The 18706-nt window shown below is 45.3% G+C and overlaps 1 protein-coding gene across 1 annotated transcript in view; it reads left to right on the forward strand.

Moving 5' to 3' along the window:
* Frem1 (FRAS1 related extracellular matrix 1) overlaps positions 1-18706 on the forward strand; it is a 126918-nt gene that overhangs the window by 75305 nt on the left and 32907 nt on the right. Inside the window, exons 25-27 of the mRNA XM_057784576.1 lie at positions 7120-7531; positions 12373-12574; positions 13555-13699. Coding sequence (XP_057640559.1) covers positions 7120-7531; positions 12373-12574; positions 13555-13699 — 759 coding nt within the window. The remainder of the gene's footprint in view (positions 1-7119; positions 7532-12372; positions 12575-13554; positions 13700-18706) is intronic.

Here is an 18706-nt window from a genome sequence, read left to right on the forward strand (position 1 = left end):
GCCGCATGGAAACCAAGGACCGGAGAATGAGAAGCTGGCCCCACTGGCTCACTCACTCCTCAGAGTGGTTCCCAGGGAGGTCAAAGATTGGTGTGGCTGTGCCTTAAGAGCTCTGTATACTTAGTTTCCTCTCTTTAACAAAGAATACAAGCCCCGGTATCTGTGCCCTTGAGGAACATCTACCCAGGATTTAAGAAATTGTTTCCTTGTATCTACTTTTGTAGCACTTATGGAATTTCTAGCTTTTGAGTTAAAAAGTTTCTTTCTAAATACGTTTACCTAAATAGAAAAACAGTTAAGCAAAAAACAAACAAACAAATAGAGCGAAACAGCAAATTCTGAGAGTGAAGGTAGTACAGGCTTGTGGGTGTCACCAAGATGGCCTTTGAGTGTCTCGGGATTAGAAAACAGGACTGCAGGGAGAACAGAGGGGCGGGAAGCATTCATGTTGTCCAGCACCTTCATTTACCTGTGGGGATGCTCCTCTTGTCTGAACACCCACATCGCCTGGGGCTGGGCGCCAGACACTTGCAGTCTGTCTGTCTCCCAGGCATCCAACCACCATCTTGAGAATAATGTGCCTCTTACCAGTTTGTGCGCAGAATCCTAACGTTCCAAGAGGCAAAGGAAGTCACCCAGTTGACAATAACAATCGCGCATCAGAACTCACTGGGGGCTGAGAGCTTATTTCAAATGAAGTATTCTTTGCGCTGTACCTTTCTTGTGTCAAAAATTTGTGGAGATTCTGTTTGTGCAAAGGAAGCCCCTCCATGTGTCGCTCTGATTTGGGGCCAGCAGTTTTACATATTTATAATGGAAGAGCCTCGCATCTGCCCAAGATCCACAATTTAATCTTGTCATTTCGGTCACCCAATCGCAGGCTGCCGTGTTGTTTGTCAGGTGGCTCGGAACCAAAGCTGAGTGCCTGTTTTAATGAAAGTGTGATCATGGCGCTTTTTAAAAATTAAATATATGCAACCAATCTAATCACCTAAATTTATGTTGCTCGCTGTTAAATTTGGCAAGGAATTTGGCTGGGTAAAAGGGATGAATTCTATGGTAGGAGAATGTTTCCCCTTTCTCTTTTTAATGTAAGATGCGGCAGCCTTAATTAAATAGGGCTTAATGGTTGGATTTTACCTTCTGCAAAAATATTTTGTGAATCATAAATTTCCCCTGCATTGTTTGGTGCTGCTGGCCTGGAAGAGAGATTTGGCAGCCCACGCTAGGACAGATGACATGGAGCGATTAGCAAGCTGACTTCAGCTGCTGGCGGCTGGGTCCTGAAAGAACATGTTAATGTCCTCCATTTTGACATGCCGGCTGGACTTTTTTTTTTTTTCCTGAGGAGCTGGCACTATTTATGATTCCATTTTTATCTTTTAAATGCCATGACAGATGGCAGATTCTTCAGCCAACCCCATTGCCAGGAAATGCAGGAAGCTTGACAGCATTGTGGTAATGGTAAAATCAGACCAGGCAGACACCCCCAGATGAATCCGAAGTCATTCCCCAAATTTCACGAGGATGCTGGTCGTCCTGGCAGTGTCTTTTCCCCGGGAGGCGGGTACCAAGGGAAATCAAACAAAATGGACCTGCAGAAGGAGCTAATATCGCCATACGGCCAGTTTCCTAACCTCAGGATGGACACTGTTGACTCACAGAATGTGTTTGCAGGGTTTTAAGGGAGGCCTGGGCGAGTCTCTCCGCTAGCCTTTTGCAGGTGAAAACCGTGTCGACCTTGTTCCATTGCTGTGCTGGTTTCGCCCGGATGGGAATCCAAGCAGAACCGCTCACTCTGTCTCTCACCTTGGTGGTGCTTCCCCGCCAGTGCGGACCGTCCATCATTATTCACAAAAGTGGAATGATGTGTTTGACTCAGTCATGTCTGGAAATTGCATCTTTTTTCACCCCTGACTTATTAGCTTTAGGTCAATGCAAACAGCTGCTTCGGTGGCCCAGCTGGGAGCCCTGGCCTCAGTAAATGTATTTCTTACTCCTCCATGGTCCCTGGCCTGTTCACCCTCATTCCCATCTGTCAGATGGCGCATTGCCTATTCCCCAGGTGGTCAGATTCCCCGGCATCAGGAGGGGAGGTGTGAGAGGACAGCATGGCTCAGGAGACAGTTCCAGTGTCCTCACAGAGGTCATGGTTGGCCTTGACAGTGAGCGTTGAAAACCTGTCTTCAGAGGACATTTTTTTCAGAACCCGGTCTTCAGTCGAATATTAAAAATGGCCACCTCAGAGGAGCCAGTGACTCACGGCGGCTCACACTGAATCTTGTTGCTGCCATTGGTTTCACCTTTTCTTTTTGCTGCCTTCTTCCTTTTTCGCTACTATTTAATAGCCATTTAATGGGACACGAACTCCAGAACTCTACGAACAATGGTAATATTGAGACTGTGTATCACAAAGCTAAGGATATGGCTCAGTTGGTACAAAAGCTAGCTGTGCAGGTGTGAGGAGCTAAAAGCCCAGTGTGATGGCGCACATCTGTAATCCAGGTGCTGAGGGGGTAGAGTCAGACAGATCCCTGGAGCTCACGCTCTGCCCACTGTTGCTAAATTCATGAGCTCCAGATTCAGTCAAAGACCTTACGTTAAAAAAGAAAAAGAGTGTAGAGAGAAATCGAAGAAGACACCCAGTGTCACTCTGGTCCTCCACAAGCATGTACGTGTGCATACACATGTACCCACATATAAGTACACACACCCACTGGGACACACACATATACCTGGAATGAAATGTAAGAAAATTAGGAGTCTGGATGCCTAGATTATTGTTATTGATTATTATTATTGTTATTGGTGCTAAGTTATTGATGACTAAGTTAAACCCCCCAGAGAGCACTCTTGACGCTGAGATGTGGTAGGGGAATAGAGAGTCATTTCACCTCAGAAGGGGGGAGGGCAGAATGAAAGGGGTGAGGTGTATTTCAGAGGAGTAAGCAGGGAAAGAGGCCTTGGGTACACAGAGAGCGCATCGCCTTAGGTACACAAAGAGTGCTTCTCACTTCTTTCCCGCCCATTTTGGGCCATTGGATGGAACTAGAAGAGAAGAGCATTGCTGAAGTAACCGGGAAGCAGAGAATGCAGTCGGTCCTGTGAGAAGCCTTGTCAGAGAGGCGGAGCCCAGCACTCACACCTCAGAGCACTTCTCCTTTGACCTTTGGAGCTCAGCACTCGGCTACAGTAACATCTAGCCTGGCAATCAATGTCCATAGGTACAACAGTGGCACAGATGTTATGGGAGTAGCCAGTTGCTTTCTGATTGGATTTAAGTCCCAATCCACCGGAGTACAATTAATGGAGCCACAAATGACGGCCCCAAATCATGCCTGGCTCGGTCATCGGCCCTAGGGGAAAACCTGCTACAATTATTCTGCTTCATGGACATAGTCATAAACCACCCACTGAGGTCTCACCTTATTATTGATAGCTGGTTTAAACTCCCGCAGAAAGCACATTTTGTGTGTAATCCGTTAGGGAACGGAGAGCCATTTCGCTTGAGGAGTGGCAGAATGGACAGCTAGTGCATCTTTCAGTCCTCACCAGAGAGCTCCCTCGCCACGCCCCTAATCGATGGTGATTAACACAGACCTGCAACCAGTCAATTGTGGGGAATAAAAGACCGTGGAGTGCTCAGTTCCAAACAGGACATTGACGTCATCCCTCTCCCCCGATGGCTCAGGCCGCATCGTCACAGACTGGTGCAGGATGATGGTGGCGGAAGACCACGGCGACACGGTATTTGCTGGGCACGGCACAGAGGGACTCCCAGCAGATGTGACTACATGCACTAGACCAAACCAGTCAGAATACCAGGATATTTGGGGAGGGGCTCAAGAAGTCCCATCCCTGGCTAAGGAGCCGTCAGGAGTTGATGACTGCTGAAGGAGAGACAGTCACTTTTTGTCGGTGCTGTCGACTCTAAGAGGCTACCCATTCTCTCGTCGACTGTCCTACATCCAGGTACCACTGAGTGAACTCAGCTTAAGAAGAGTACATGAAGTCGGGAGAGAAAAGTAGTGGAGGAATAGAGGGAAAATTAGAGGAGGGGGAGGGGTTGATTCAATCAAAACTCATTCTAGGCCTTTTAGCATCACCCTCAAAGCAAAATCTGCGCTCAGCCAAACCTGTCTCCCTGGGCTTTTGTCTAGGTATGCTTTTCCCCAGTCCTTTGCCCCAGAAAGACTGGTTTTGCAGCCTGCTTTCAGGTTCCTTCATGGTCAAGAATAAAGGCTCTACCCTCAGATCCTGAAGCCCAAGAGTTAGTCCATGGAGGAGAAAGAATTTTTTAGTCAAATATGCCAGGCTTGTAAAAATAAATGCAATGCTTTCTCGAGTTGAAATGAAGAGATTTTTATGATTTCATCTTACATTCCAGAGATATACATTATTAGAAATGTCTGCATCAGTACATTAACACTACACTTTTCCCTCGGTGGAGCATCCATCCTGCATATATTCCAGCAGCTGCTGAGAGGTAACTCTGAGTAGCTCTCAGTACCTTCATTCCTTCGGTCTGTGGCAAATTTGTCAATCTCATTTTGCAGTAGTGAATTTCTCACTTTTTGGAGTTTTAATATTGTGTCTTATTTACATAAGTTCGTAGTCTCCTTTCTCTTCAACCACCATGACCAGATGCAGTTTAGAGGAAGAAAGGACTTATTTGGCTTGTACTCATAATTGAGGGAAGTCAGGACAGAAACTCAATCAGGAGCATGAAGCAGAAATCAAGTGTGGTTGCTACTTCCTTTACTGGCTCGCTCTCAGAGACTCAAGCTTAGCTGTCTTTATTATACAGCCTAGGATCACATGCATAGGGAATGATGCTGCCCACAGTGGGCTACACCCTCCTACATCAATTTCTAATCAAGTTCTCCGCCCCCCCCCCAAACATGCTCACAGGCCAACCCGGTCTGGACAGTCCCTCAATGGAGACTTCCTTCTTGGGTGATTTTAAGCTATGTCAAGTAGACAGTGAAAGCGAACTTGTATAGTTCTTGCTATTCTTAAGTTTCTTTAGAGTAGAAACAATGTGTTGAAATGTTATCAGAATCTGGTGTTGCTGTGTGCCTGGCTGCAGGGAGTAGAATAGCCGCAGTGATTGCTGGAAGGAAAACATATACTCCAGCTTGTGAGAGCAGACATTGTAAGAGAACGGGTGTCATTTTTACTTGCTTTCCAAAGTTGGCCACTGTACTTACGGACTACAACGCTTTCTTTTTTTTGGGGGGGGGGAGGGGTTGGTTTTTTGAGGCAGGGTTTCTCTGTGTAGTTTTAGCTGTCCTGGATCTCTGTAGATCAGGCTGACCTTGAACTCACAGAGATCTGCCTGCCTCTGCCTCCTGAGTGCTGGGATTAAAGGTGTGCGCCACCACCACCCGGCGGTACTACAACTCTTGATTTGTTGTGTGTGGGTTGTTGTGCTACTGTCTTAAAGCTGTGAGAGCAGTGTATATGGAGTCAACACCCTGGGCCAGCGCTGCCTCCGGCTTCCTGTCTGCGCCTTCCACCGCGTGTCTACACTTCCTGTCTGCGCCCTCCATCGCGTGTCTACACTTCCTGTCTGCGCCCTCCACCGGGTGTCTACACTTCCTGTCTGCGCCCTCCACCGGGTGTCTACACTTCCTGTCTGTGCCCTCCACTGCGTGTCTACACTTCCTGTCTGCACCCTCCATCGCGTGTCTACATTTCCTGTCTGCGCCCTCCACCGGGTGTCTACACTTCCTGTCTGTGCCCTCCACTGCGCGTCCACACTTCCTGTCTGCACCCTCCATCGCGTGTATACACTTCTCTTTTCCGCAGGGAAAGGATCCTTGTCTATCGTCAACGCTACACACCTCAAATGAAGCAGGTGCAGAAAAACACGTGTAGACTCTTGGAGGTTAGAGTCTCAATGCCGTGCTGTTGAGTAGCATCTAGTGTTGACCTGACCTGTCCTCCCATCGTCTAACAAAGGCATGATAAGAAGGCCTGGCAAGGAGCCTGGGCTAGAATATAACATGACTGAATAATGTGGTCTATTTTTACAAACGTCACCATTAGCCAGGCCCTGGTGGTACAGGTCTGTCATCCCTACTACTCAGGACACTAAGGCAGGGGGATTCAAAGTTCAAGGTCCGACTAAGCTACATAGTGCGTTCAAGGCTAGTCTGGGCAAGTTAGTGAGTCTATGTCTCAAAGCAGTTAAAAAACAAAAAAAGGTTTGGCTCAGTCAGTAAGAAAAGTGCTCACAGTTCAAGATGGAGGCTCTGAGTAAAGAAAGCCAGAACCTATGTAGTGCTGGATACAGTAATGTACATCTATAATCCCAGCATTCCTGTGGGAAGATGGGAGATAGAGATAGAAGCCTCCCTGGGAGCTTGGGGGTGGGGCTGCTGGCCTGGCATACAGAGCTGCAGAAAAGCAGACTTTGTTTCAAATAGAGTGGAAGGCATGACCTGACGCTGATATAGAGATTGTCTGCTGGCCCCACGTGTGTGCTGTTGTGTGCATGCATACACACGTGTGTACACACACACACACAGGGTGGGAGAGGGAGAAGGAGAGAGGCAGGCAGACAGAGATAGAGAAATTTATTTTTTACAGAAATAAAAAAGATGTTTTGGAATGTAGCATAGGGGTAGAGTTGCCAATCTAGCACATGTAAATCTCTGGGTTAAATACCCAGTACCAGAAAAAAAAAAACATGAAAATATATACATTAGAAAGAATTATTCCATTCAGTATCTCATTATACTGGGGGCCCAATGATCAGTCTTTAGAGTTAAGTTTTCTACATTCTATGAAAAAATATTGCAAAATTAAAAGTAATGAATATATCCTAGCTACTCAGTCATACAAAGGCAGGAAATCCCTTTGGGGACAAAAGATTGTGCCGAGCTTGCCTGCTTCATATAGGAGGGATGTCAATGACTCTAGAATGGTCAGCTTGTATATTACCCAGCAACTGGTTCCATAACAGGCGGGTATTCTTCTGAAAGCCCGCCTTGTCTTTTCCTTCGGGTCCCAATGCAGCGTGTCCTTTAGTAAAGGTGTGTGTGTTATCATTTCATTCCAGTCGTTGGTGCCACAAGAGCCCTTGCTGAAGGCTGCCTTGCCTCTCTTTGCCAGATTTACCATCAGCAACGGACTGCAGACCCGGCAGGGGGTGTTTGAGATCACGCTGGAGACTGTGGACAGGGCCTTGCCTGTGGTGACCAGGAACAAGGGGCTGAGGCTGGCAGAAGGGACTGTGGGCCTCCTGTCCACTGAGCACCTCCAGCTGACCGACCCTGACACCCCTCCAGACAGCCTAACCTTCCTCCTGGTCCAGCTCCCCCGCCACGGGTACCTCTACCTGAGGGGGAAAGTCCTTCACCGTAACTTTACCCAGCAAGACGTGGACAGCAGGGATGTGGCCTATCAGCACTCCGGAGGCGGCTCCCAGGCAGACGGCTTCACTTTCCTGGCCACAGACAGGAAGAACCAAGGCTTTGTTGTGGACGGGAAGGTGCAGAAACAGCCTGTCCTCTTCACCATCCAGGCAAGTATGGCAGGCATGTAGCTTGTGTGGGAGATAAGGAGGGAGACGTTTCAGAGAGTGGTATTTCCTTGCTTCCATACCCCTGGCAGTGAGACCCAGCCTTCAACATGCTGGGCCATCAGTATGACTGCTAGGGACTGACCTCAAAAATTGGTGGAAGGGCAGGAAGGAAAGAAAGCATGGGCCTTAGAGTCGGGCAGACATAGGTTTGAGTTGCCCTTTTGCCATTTGTTATCTGGAAAACCTACCATGAACTCTTCAGTGCCTCCTATCTTAGTTATTGGTTCATTGCTGAGATGCGGCACTGGGATCAAGGCAGCTTACGGAAGAAAGCGTTTGATTAGGGGCTTTCTTGCAGTTTCAGAGCCTCAGCCAAGGGCCTTCATGGCAGCAGGCAGGCGTGGCACTAGAGCAGCAGCTGAGAAGTACATCCTGACCCACAAGCCCAAGACAGAGAGAGTGAGGCTTGACCTGGTGTGGACTTTTGAAACCCGAAAGTCCACCCCTTCAACAAAGCCACGCCTCCTAATCCTTCCTAAATAACAGCCTATCAGCTAGGGAGCAAGCATTCAAATACACGAGCCTATGGAGCCATCCTTATTCAAACTACCACACCTCCGAATCTTTGAAAAGTCTGCCTGCAAAATTGTGGGGACAATTAGACAAGATTCGGTATCCAAGGCACTCACATACGGCCTGAAACATATTTAAGGTACATACTAGACATTCGTAACTATAACTACATCATTAAGGAGTCTGCCTAGTCAGGCGTTTTATCCACTGGCATTTTAAGGATCTTCAAATAAACATGTAAATGTGGAAGCCTACAAGGCTGCATGAGAATCCCTCAGGAGCTGATGATGGTCATAACCGTAGCAGCAGATCCAAACATTTTTCCCTCTTTTAATTCCTAGACAGTTCCCTGCACTTCTATAATGCATCTTAATTTTTCCTTCCCCATTCTCTTTTTTTATCACCCTCCCCTGCCCACTGAAACGGTTCCCCAACAACGCCCCCCCCAATCTTCTTTCTGTATGTGACCCACTAAGTTTAAATTGGAGCACGGGGAACTTACTAACACCACAGAAAATAAGGTCCTCTCTCTCCCCCAGCTGCCATTAACTGTTAATGGACCCTCGGGGAGTGGTGGTGCCTTGTGCTCCCTCCCCACCCAGGATGAAATGTACTTGGGCCCAGTCTTGTGCAGATAACCGGCTGCCCTGTGTTTGTGGGTACTGAGGCCCTGTCATGTCTAGATGTCTTTTTTATAGTACATCTCCCCGCCCTCTAGCACCTACAATGCTCTACAGCCAAGACAAGAACTTTTTTTAAATTGTTATCTAAAGATCAGGCCTACTTTGCATAAATCTCATTTGAGTCTCATAAACATTTTATGTGGTAAGCTTTATTGTCTACATTTTATACGTGAAGAAACTGAATATCAGAAGTTAAATAATTTGATCAAAGACATCCAGTCTGTTGGATTCCAAGTTCTGTGTCCTTCCTCTGGCTCCATGCTGCCACGTTTGTTGACTCTCAATTATTCTTGGAGGGAAGAGTGTTTTTCGTCTTTTAGTCAAAACACATCAAGTATGTTCTGGCTCTCAGAACTCTTAAATCTACTCTTCTTGGATGGAGTTCACCCTGTTCCACACACTTCAACCAACAGCAACAAAGACGCAGTTTTGTCTCTACTTCAAGATATTCTCTGACTAGTGAGATGATCATATTTTCTCCTTCCTCTTTGCCCTTTGTTAGGATTCCCTGGAGAAGTGTGTGTGTGTGTGTGTGTGTGTGTGTAGTATCCATATATCTGTGTAGATAGACCACACAGATGGATGGAATATGGTAAAAAAAAAAAAGTGTGTGTGTTGTGTACAGCATTCATATATCTGTGTAGATAGACCATACAGATTAATAGAGTGTGACAGAAAGTGTGTGCGTGTGTGTGTGTGTGTGTGTGTGTGTGAAAGACAGAGAGGCACACAAGCAGAAAATGATTTAGGAATTGCCTCATGCTATTACAGGCCCTGGCGTGCTCAGCATACGTTGTGCAAACAAGCCAGTAGACTCGCAGCTAAGGTGATGCTGTAGGCTTGAATCTTTAAGGAGTGGAGCGACGAAGCTCTCATTTCTTTAGGGGAACCCCAGCCTTTTCTCTCCAGCCTGGTGATGGACTGGGTAAGGCTCACTCAGTGGATATCACCAAGTCTTTGGAGCTAAACAGTGACCGGCACACTCTTCACTAGACCATCTAGGCCTACAGCCTAGAACGCTTGGCTCGGGATTAACCGGCAGGGTCTCCGGGTGTGGCTGAGTCTTTGGCGCCGTGAATGCTGAGGAAATGGAATGAGTCAGGGACACTGGGGAGAGGGCGTCGATGTCACTGGCACACAGACACTGCAGTGTCGCTGGAAAAGACTTGTGGGTTCATTTTCTGAAAGTTCCCAAGAGCTTACCAGTTCGACACGCAGACCCAGCTGCTTCCTGTACTTCAGAGATGGAAATGAGGGTGGAGTAAAGAGAATGTGCTAGAACCGAAGCGGATCTCTCCACGGCAGTGCTCCTCCAAGAACAAAGCTGTCCTAAGAGTCTGTTCCCTCTCTGAAGTTGTGGAAGCTGTCTGCTGGGTGTGGTAGAGCGTGGTTTTCATCACAAATGCAAGCTGTCCATTGTGATAGCAAACAAACATTGTGCTAAACACTTAAGGGAAAGTCTAAGAGTTTTGTTCCCAGATTTCCTTGACCCCCAGTCCCTTAGAGCAGAGGGGTCAAGCGGCTGTTTATGAAGCTACTGGCCCTGCCAGCAATGTCAGTGTCCTACTTCCAAGAACTATTTTTGTCAAGACAATACAGTATTTATTGACTGATATATATATATATATATATATATATATATATATATATATATATACACACTGACCCATATACATGACCCAAACATGGGCCAATTGGTTCTGTGCGGGTATATGAGTAACTGAGGGGAAATCTTCTGGATGTAAAAAGTAAAAATAAATGAATAATCGAAGAGTGCACTTGGCTGATACCAACAGACACACATGACCTTCATTCTATGGGAAATCATACACGCCCAAGACTTGTTGAAATAAGGAGCAGCGGGCTGTGTCCTGCCACCCTGCTAGCTTTACCCGAAATAATTACAGGGAAACTGTATTCTTTTAAACACTGCTTGGCCCATTAGTTTTAACCTCTTATTGGCTAGCTCTTACATATTGATCTAACCCATTTCTAATATTCTGTGTAGCACCACGAGCTGGCTTACCAGGAAAGATCTTAACTTGCATCTGTCTGGAGTGGGAGAATCATGGCGACTCCCTGACTCGGCTTCTTTCTCCCAGCATTCTGTTCTGTTTACTCCACCTATCTAAATTCTACCCTATCAGAGGCCAAGCAGTTTCTTTATTAATTAAGCAATGAAAGCAACAGATAGAAAGATGACCCTCCTCCATCAAAGACCATTGAAATCTGCATCCTCCTGGGAAGGGGACAAGGCTGTGTGGAGGTGAAAGGACTTGCCGTTGCTTTCTATGGGATTGACATGTCTGGGAGAATTTTCACTCCATCCAACTCCAGTTATCATAAGACAGAGCAGAGCCTTCTTTAAAAATAAAAGGTCTTCTTTCCTGTAACATTTTAAAACCTTCTGGTATACTAAGTCAAACCCCTGCTTTCGTAGAAGCAAAATGTTTAATATACCTGAGCACACAGGTATGGCCAGAGGCATAACAGGGAACCAAAGTGACTATATAGTGACACATTTTCAAAGGCATTATCACAGCAGACATTTATAACATTTATAATACTTGGGCTTATAAGAGAAATATATATCAAAAATAAAAACCGCAACCCTACATTCAGATGCCTCGTTTTCTGGAGGATCCTAACACGGCGTAATATCTTTTCATTTTTCCTCCTCCACACTGCCATGGCTGGAGAGCTTCTCTCGCTAGGTGACCATCAGGACACTTACCCCTCACATCCTGCCACACCCCAAAGTACTGAAAGTCCCAGCACACAATTTGCAGATCCAAATCCATTAAGGTATTTATATAATCAATTAGAACAAATCCAGAAAACATAAATACACCTTTTTTTCCAAGCATATGTGTGTGGTGTGTGTGCATGCATGTTTATAAATACAGAAGCATATTTGTGTGCGTCTGGTGCATGCATGTCCATCCGGTGTCTAGAGGCTGACTTCGGCTGTCTTCCTTGACCACTCTGTTTTACAAAGGCAGGGTCTCTCTTGTTAAACATGGACCTTGCCGATTCACCCAGTCTGCTAGGCAGCTTACCCTCGGGGTTCCATCTCTGTCACAGCCTTACTTGTCCATCTGCCACCCTCAAAAATCTAGCACACCTGTTGAGTCATGTGGTCTTCAGCGTCAGTAAAACAACCCATAGTCTAAAGATAATCACTTTTGTGGTTTTTGTTGTAAACGATTTCTATTTCTCTATTCAACACTTTTGCCATTTGGGCAAAGGCATGTGCAAAACAAAAACGAGGGGGGGGGGTGAGTTGCAAGGCAGATACAGTATGTTCCATCATAAAGCTAATAGTGTGAGGAGAGTCAGACACCAGACAAATCGCAAAGCTGGGTGAAGGTCTGTGTGGAAATCAAGCCTCTGCTCTAGTCTTTGTATTATTAGGACGGTGAACAAGGCAGGCTCAACAGATGACCACATTCTGTGAGTTGAGGACTTCGCCACTGCTGAAGCCTCTGTAGCATGGGGAAGGACTGTGAGTTGAGGACATCGCTATGTTGAAGCCTGTGTAGCATGGGGAAAGAAGTCCTTGAGCAATGTCTCCCTATGACCCAGGTGGACCAGCTGGACAAAGCAGCACCCCGGATCACACGCCTGCACCCCCCTTCTCAAGTGGGGCTCTTGAAAAATGGCTGTTACGGCATTTACATCACCTCCCACGTGCTGAAGGCATCGGACCCTGACACAGAGGATGACCAGATCATTTTTAAGATTTTAAGGGGCCCACTGCACGGACGTCTGGAGAACACGACCACAGGTACACTCCATCTTAGTCCTTGTAATCCCTGTTTTTAAACTGCCAGTTGCTTCCAGGGCTAGAGAGTAACTCAATTAAGTGCAAGTCCATTTGATGAGTGTTTCCCAGGACTTGCTGATAGACTCAGTTTCTAAATCAATATAGTTGCTAATGGGGATTTGAAGCTGCGCCTTCTACATTCATCTCCGTAAGAAGAACCGAGTCCCAGCCCACAGAAGCTCAAATGTTCACCATTTTGTTGCTGCTTATTTTCGCTTGTTTTTCAGTTTGTTTTATATTCAGAACACAGTGCCAGGGTCAGATTGATATTGGAGGCTAATTTCTTTCTTCTACTACGAATCCTAAATGATAAAAGCTCCTTTAAAAAAAAATCTGGTTTTTTCCCTAATGATTTTGCTAGATTGCCTATTATTTCTGCTTGAGGAAGGCAGTGAGCACAATACCTCACTAATTGGGATAACACAGAGGTGACAGGCTTTATTCATTTCCTATTTCCTTTCTTTCTAGTTTAGTACTGTAAGACAAATACCTCTGAAGCAAAGCAAATTTAAAGATGAATTTGAGTCCATTGCTTTGAATTTTAATAAAGTTGCATTAATGTTGATTTCTTTTCAAAATAGACTTTTGCCATTTTGTTTTGAAACAAGGTCTCACGTAGCCCAGGCTGACCTTGATCTTGGTACGTAGCTGAGGATGACCTTGAACTTCTGATCATTCTCCCTCTCAGTGTGTCATTTGCGGGATTTTAGGTGTTCCCCGGCTTGTTAGGCAAGCACTCTAAGCAACTCAGCTACATCTCCAGTCCTGCACTATTCCTTAAAGCTGTCTTTCAAAAATAATAATAATAATAATAAAATAAATAAATAAATAAATAAAAATAAAAAAAACAAACCCAAAAAACACAGCTGGGTGGTTTTTATCAATTCTTAAGTGATGTCTGATTCAATTATCCGTGAGATTCATGTATTTCTTGCTTGTAGGTGAATTTATCCATGAGCGATTTAGCCAGAAGGACTTAAGCAGCAAGACCATTCTTTACATCATAAACCCATCTCTGCAAGTGAATTCAGATATCCTGGAATTTCAGATCATGGACCCTGCAGGGAACACTGCCAGCCCTCAAAGGTAACGTCAATTATTCATTGGATCTACATGTCGTGTGTAGAATGCATCCCACTAAGAAAGTTAAATAACCTTCTCCAAACCAGACATAACAGGGTAAATTGACAGACTATTTCATATGCCGGTGCAATTTATTTTGGAGAAAGGATCTCTGTTATCTTATTGCTAGATGATGGAAAAGCCGGTAGCTTTCCAGATCTGAAAGACTGTAAAAGGTTCAGTGACCAATGTCTTTTATTCCTTGCCTGGCAATGAATCCCCTTTAACACACCGGGAAGTTGCTCATGGAGGGCTTTCAGGCCTGAGCTCGAAGCCCGTGTGTACATGCGGCAGCCAGAGGTCACTCTAGGACCGTGTTAGTCACCACTGGCTCCTGAGCTGTAGGGTGGGAGGTGGTGGGATAAAATAGAAAGGAGCAGCCAAATATATTCTCTTACAGAAAGGAAAAAAACCACAGCGGTGTCCGTGCACGCGAACGAGACCTATAGGCGAGAAGATAGTGGGAACAAAAGGAGACTTGAGCGGGTCCTGAGCGGTGCTCCGAAACAGAAATAGATGTGGTGCAGAAAGCTCAGCATCACAGGGACAAATCGGCATATTAACGAGATTAACAGAGCAGAGTGACTGCAGTGTCTGCGCCTCCTTTCCAGATGCTGCTCGGGCATAGACCTTTAATAATTTACTGGCTGGCAGATGGTCATAGTGAAGGCCCAGCCGTCCATTTCTTGCGCTGCGATAGTTTTCTTTATTTACTGCCTTTCCCAGACAGCCCAAAGAGAAGTTACTCATTCCTTCTAACTTTTGCATTTGCCGTATCAGAGGCATATAAAATAGTATAAATGAGCACAACCCTCCCCTGCTTCCTCTATGACGAAATGTGGACGGAAAGAGAAGCCTGGTGAGGAAATATTTCAGTACCAGTTTCTCTTTCCCCAACCTGCAGTGTGGTTTCACCATCCGCCAGCAGAGGGCGCCATAGTCGTTAGCAAAAACTGGCATCCTGTAGTTGAAACCTGACCCTGCCTCCATTCAAGTACCCTCCTTTACCAGGGTCTATAAACTAACCCATTAGACTTTGGTTCTATGGCTGCCACACGCCAGGCTCACAGCACCGGGAGTTAGAAAGCAGGTAAGAGCAAGGAAGAGCAGGTACCTTAGAACCCCGAGATTATAAACTAAAACAAATGCTCCCCACTGGTTAAACACCCTCCCCTTGGGAACTGATTCCTGGGGGTCACAGTCTAAAGAATGGATAGCAATGACTTGCTTTTTCAAACAAATATCTTTATTTTCAAGAAAAAAAATTTTAAACTTACGTCCTAAAAATGTTAACGAATTGACTCCACTCAGCTTTAAAGACTTTTTAAAACTCGTTCTACTGAAACGCATAGTATTGGTCAGACTCGCCCCTGAGCTAGCGCAAACCTTTGGTCCTCCACGTGCCAGCATGGTATGGGTGACGCGTGTCCCCCGGCAATGACACTAGGTTTCCTCGCACACACATCCTCCCCACGCCTTTTTGTTGGCAAGGACATCACTTCGTGAAAATGCTTTGTTTGTAGGTAACCATGAAAGTTACTAAGAAAGTCACAGCAGAGTTTACATCATGTAGCCAGCAGCGTTCTCGCTTATGCTGAGGCTGTTTTAGATTGGCATGTCTGCTTCCACAGAGATCGCTTCTCATAGGCTCATGCTGGAGATGTTCCTATCGCCTCGAAATGGCTAGAACCCGTGAAGAAAAAACTGCCTGCAGACAGCTAATACAAAAATAACTCAGAGCTGGTTCCAACATGCTTTATGTTCTTTTCTTTCGAGTGGGCGGGGAAGCAGAAATTGCTCAGCATTTATCTCCGCAGTGGAGTGGGATAGCTTCACCCTAGTAGATCACCCCCCCCCCCCCCCCGAAACTAAGCACACAGTTTTCTGGTAACAAAGGAAGGTGGTCCAACTTAGAGGCTATTGTTTAGGCCTGATCCACCCTGAGTTTATTCCTAGGACCCAACTCTCAAGAGTTATCCTCTGATCTCTACAAAAGGGCAGTGACATTTTTTTGTGCCTGTATATATACAGAGAGGGAGAGAGACAGACAGACAGACAGAGAGACAAAGAGACAGAGAGAGAGACTTTTTAAAAAAGAAAAAGCATTCTAAATATTGATTTGCCTTCATAAAGCAACCAGCAAGAGCCTTCTTACAATAGGAATCATAGGCATTTGGAATGTCATTATTTTTAGCTCTATTTAATGATACCCATTTAATCCCGAAAACCATGCATAGTTGGGTCCCATCATAACCTAGAATTTGCAGACACAGAACCAGGCACAAAGCTGGAAGAGACTTCCAGGCTTCTGCAGCAGCTTATGTGGGAGCTGGGGTTCAGACCTCATTAGCCCAGGTGGCCTGCCACCCTGCTCTGTCCCCGTCGCCCTTCTTAAAGCTGGCTAAGCCCTTCTTTCCCTGTAGGCATTGCCCATCTAAGTTGCAAGGAAGAAGGCATATTTACCCATCAAGGACCTTAAGGCTTACCTGCGTTTTTGTGAAAATGTGAATAACAGTCAACCTTGGTGTGGCCTCCATTTCTAATGCCCTGGGGATTATAGTATAGAGAGTTATGCTTTGGACATGGAATGGAGCAGGTCTGCACTTTGGTCCCAGCATTTAGTGAATGTTCACAACAGCTTTCTGATCTGCACAATGGGGAAAACTACAATTGCTTTAGTTAAACAAATGAGGTCCAACATATGGAAGAGTCTTTTAAGTTCTTAGCAAATGCATCTTGCCGTCCTTACCGCCAGCGTTAATTCCCCTGAGTATTTATATTAGGTCCACTGACTGTTGAAGAAGTATCCTGAAATGTTTGGTGGGTTAAAGCCTCTCTCTCATTGGATATTGATTTTAGGGCGACTCACAGAGCCAACAGTCCATATGGTTATTCACAACGAGCTAAATGCTGTGTTTTGATATTGCATTTTCAGTCCTGAAGGATTGATAGATGTTTTATTTTTTTATTTTTTTTATTAATTAATTAATTTAATTATTAAAGATTTCTGCCTCTTCCCCACCACCACCTCCCATTCCCTCCCCCTCCCCCAATCAAGTCTTCCTTCCTCCTCAGCCCAAAGAGTAAGCAGGTTTCTCTGCCCTGTGGGAGGTCCAAGGACCACCCACCTCCATCCAGGTCTATTAAGGTGAGCATCCAAACTACCTGGGCTCCCACAAAGCCATTACATGCAATAGGATCAAGAACCCATTGCCATTGTTCTTCAGTTCTCAGTAGTCCTCATTGTCCATTATGTTCAGCGAGACCGGTTTTGTCCCATGCTTTTTCAGTCCCCGGCCAGCTGGCCTTGGTGAGTTCCCGATAGATCATCCCCATTGCCTCAGTGTGTGGGTGCACCCCTCGCCGTCCTGAGTTCCTTGCTCGTGCTCACTCTCCTTCTGCTCCTCCTTTGGATCGTGAGACTTCAGTCCAGTGCTCCAATGTTGGTCTCTGTCTCTGTCTTCTTTCATCGCCTGATGAAGGTTAATATTCAGGGGGATGCTTATATGTTTTTCTTTGGGTTCACCTTCTTATTTAGCTTCTCTAGAGTCACGAATTATAGTCTCAATGTCCTTTATTTATGGCTAGAAACCAAATATGAGTGAGTACATCCCATGTTCCTCTTTTTGGGTCTGGCTTACCTCACTCAGGATAGTGTTTTCAATTTCCGTCCATTTGTATGCAAAATTCAAGAAGTCATTGTTTTTTACTGCTGAGTAGTACTCTAATATGTATATATTCCATACTTTCTTCATCCATTCTTCCATTGAAGGACATCTAGGTTGTTTCCAGGTTCTGGCAATTACAAACAATGCTGCTATGAACATAGTTGAGCATATACTTTTGTTGTATGTTTGGGCATCTCTTGGGTATATTCCCAATAGTGGTATTGCTGGGTCAAGAGGTAGGTTGAACCCGACTTTCCTGAGAAACCGCCACACTGCTTTCCAAAGTGGTTGCACAAGTTTGCATTCCCACCAGCAATGGATGAGAGTGCCCCTTTCTCCACAACCTCTCCAGCAGAGGCTATCATTGGTGTTTTTGATTTTAGCCATTCTGACCGGTGTAAGATGGTATCTTAATGTTGTCTTGATTTGCATTTCCCTGATTGCTAAGGAAGTTGAGCATGATCTTAAGTGACTTTTGGCCATTTGAACTTCTTCTGTTGAAAAGTCTCTGTTCAGCTCAGTGCCCCATTTTATAATTGGATTGATTAACCTTTTACGGTCTAATTTCTTGAGTTCTTTGTATATTTTGGATATCAGACCTTTGTCAGTTGCGGGGTTGGTGAAGATCTTCTCCCAGTCAGTGGGTTGCCTTTCTGTCTTAGTGACAGTGTCCTTTGCTTTACAGAAGCTTCTCAGTCTCAGGAGGTCCCATTTATTCAATGATGTCCTTAGTGTTTGTGCTGCTGGGGTTGTACGTAGGAAGTGTTCTCCTGTGCCCATGTGTTGTAGAGTACTTCCCACTTTCTCTTCTATCAGATTCAGTGTGTTTGGACTGATATTGAGGTCTTTAATCCATTTGGACTTGAGTTTTGTGCATGGTGATATATATGGATCTATTTTCATTCTTCTACAGATTGACTTCCAGTTTTGCCAGCACAATTTGTTGAAGATGCTCTCTTTTTTCCATTGTATACTTTTAGCTCCTTTATCGAAAATCAGGTGTTCATAGGTTTGTGGGCTAAAGTCAGGGTCTTCTATTCTATTCCATTGGTCGACTTCTCTGTTTTTATGCCAGTACCAAGCCGTTTTCAGTACTGTAGCTCTGTAATAGAGTTTGAAGTCAGGGATGGTAATGCCTCCAGACAATCCTTTATTGTATAAGATTGTTTTGGCTATCCTGGGTTTTTTGTTTTTCCATATAAAGTTGATTATTGTCTTCTCCAGATCTGTGAAGAATTTTGATGGGATTTTGATGGGGATTGCGTTGAATCTATAGATTGCTTTTGGTAGAATTGCCATTTTT

This window comes from Chionomys nivalis, chromosome 11 (assembly GCF_950005125.1).
Source record: "Chionomys nivalis chromosome 11, mChiNiv1.1, whole genome shotgun sequence".
NCBI classification, from domain to species: domain Eukaryota; kingdom Metazoa; phylum Chordata; class Mammalia; order Rodentia; family Cricetidae; genus Chionomys; species Chionomys nivalis.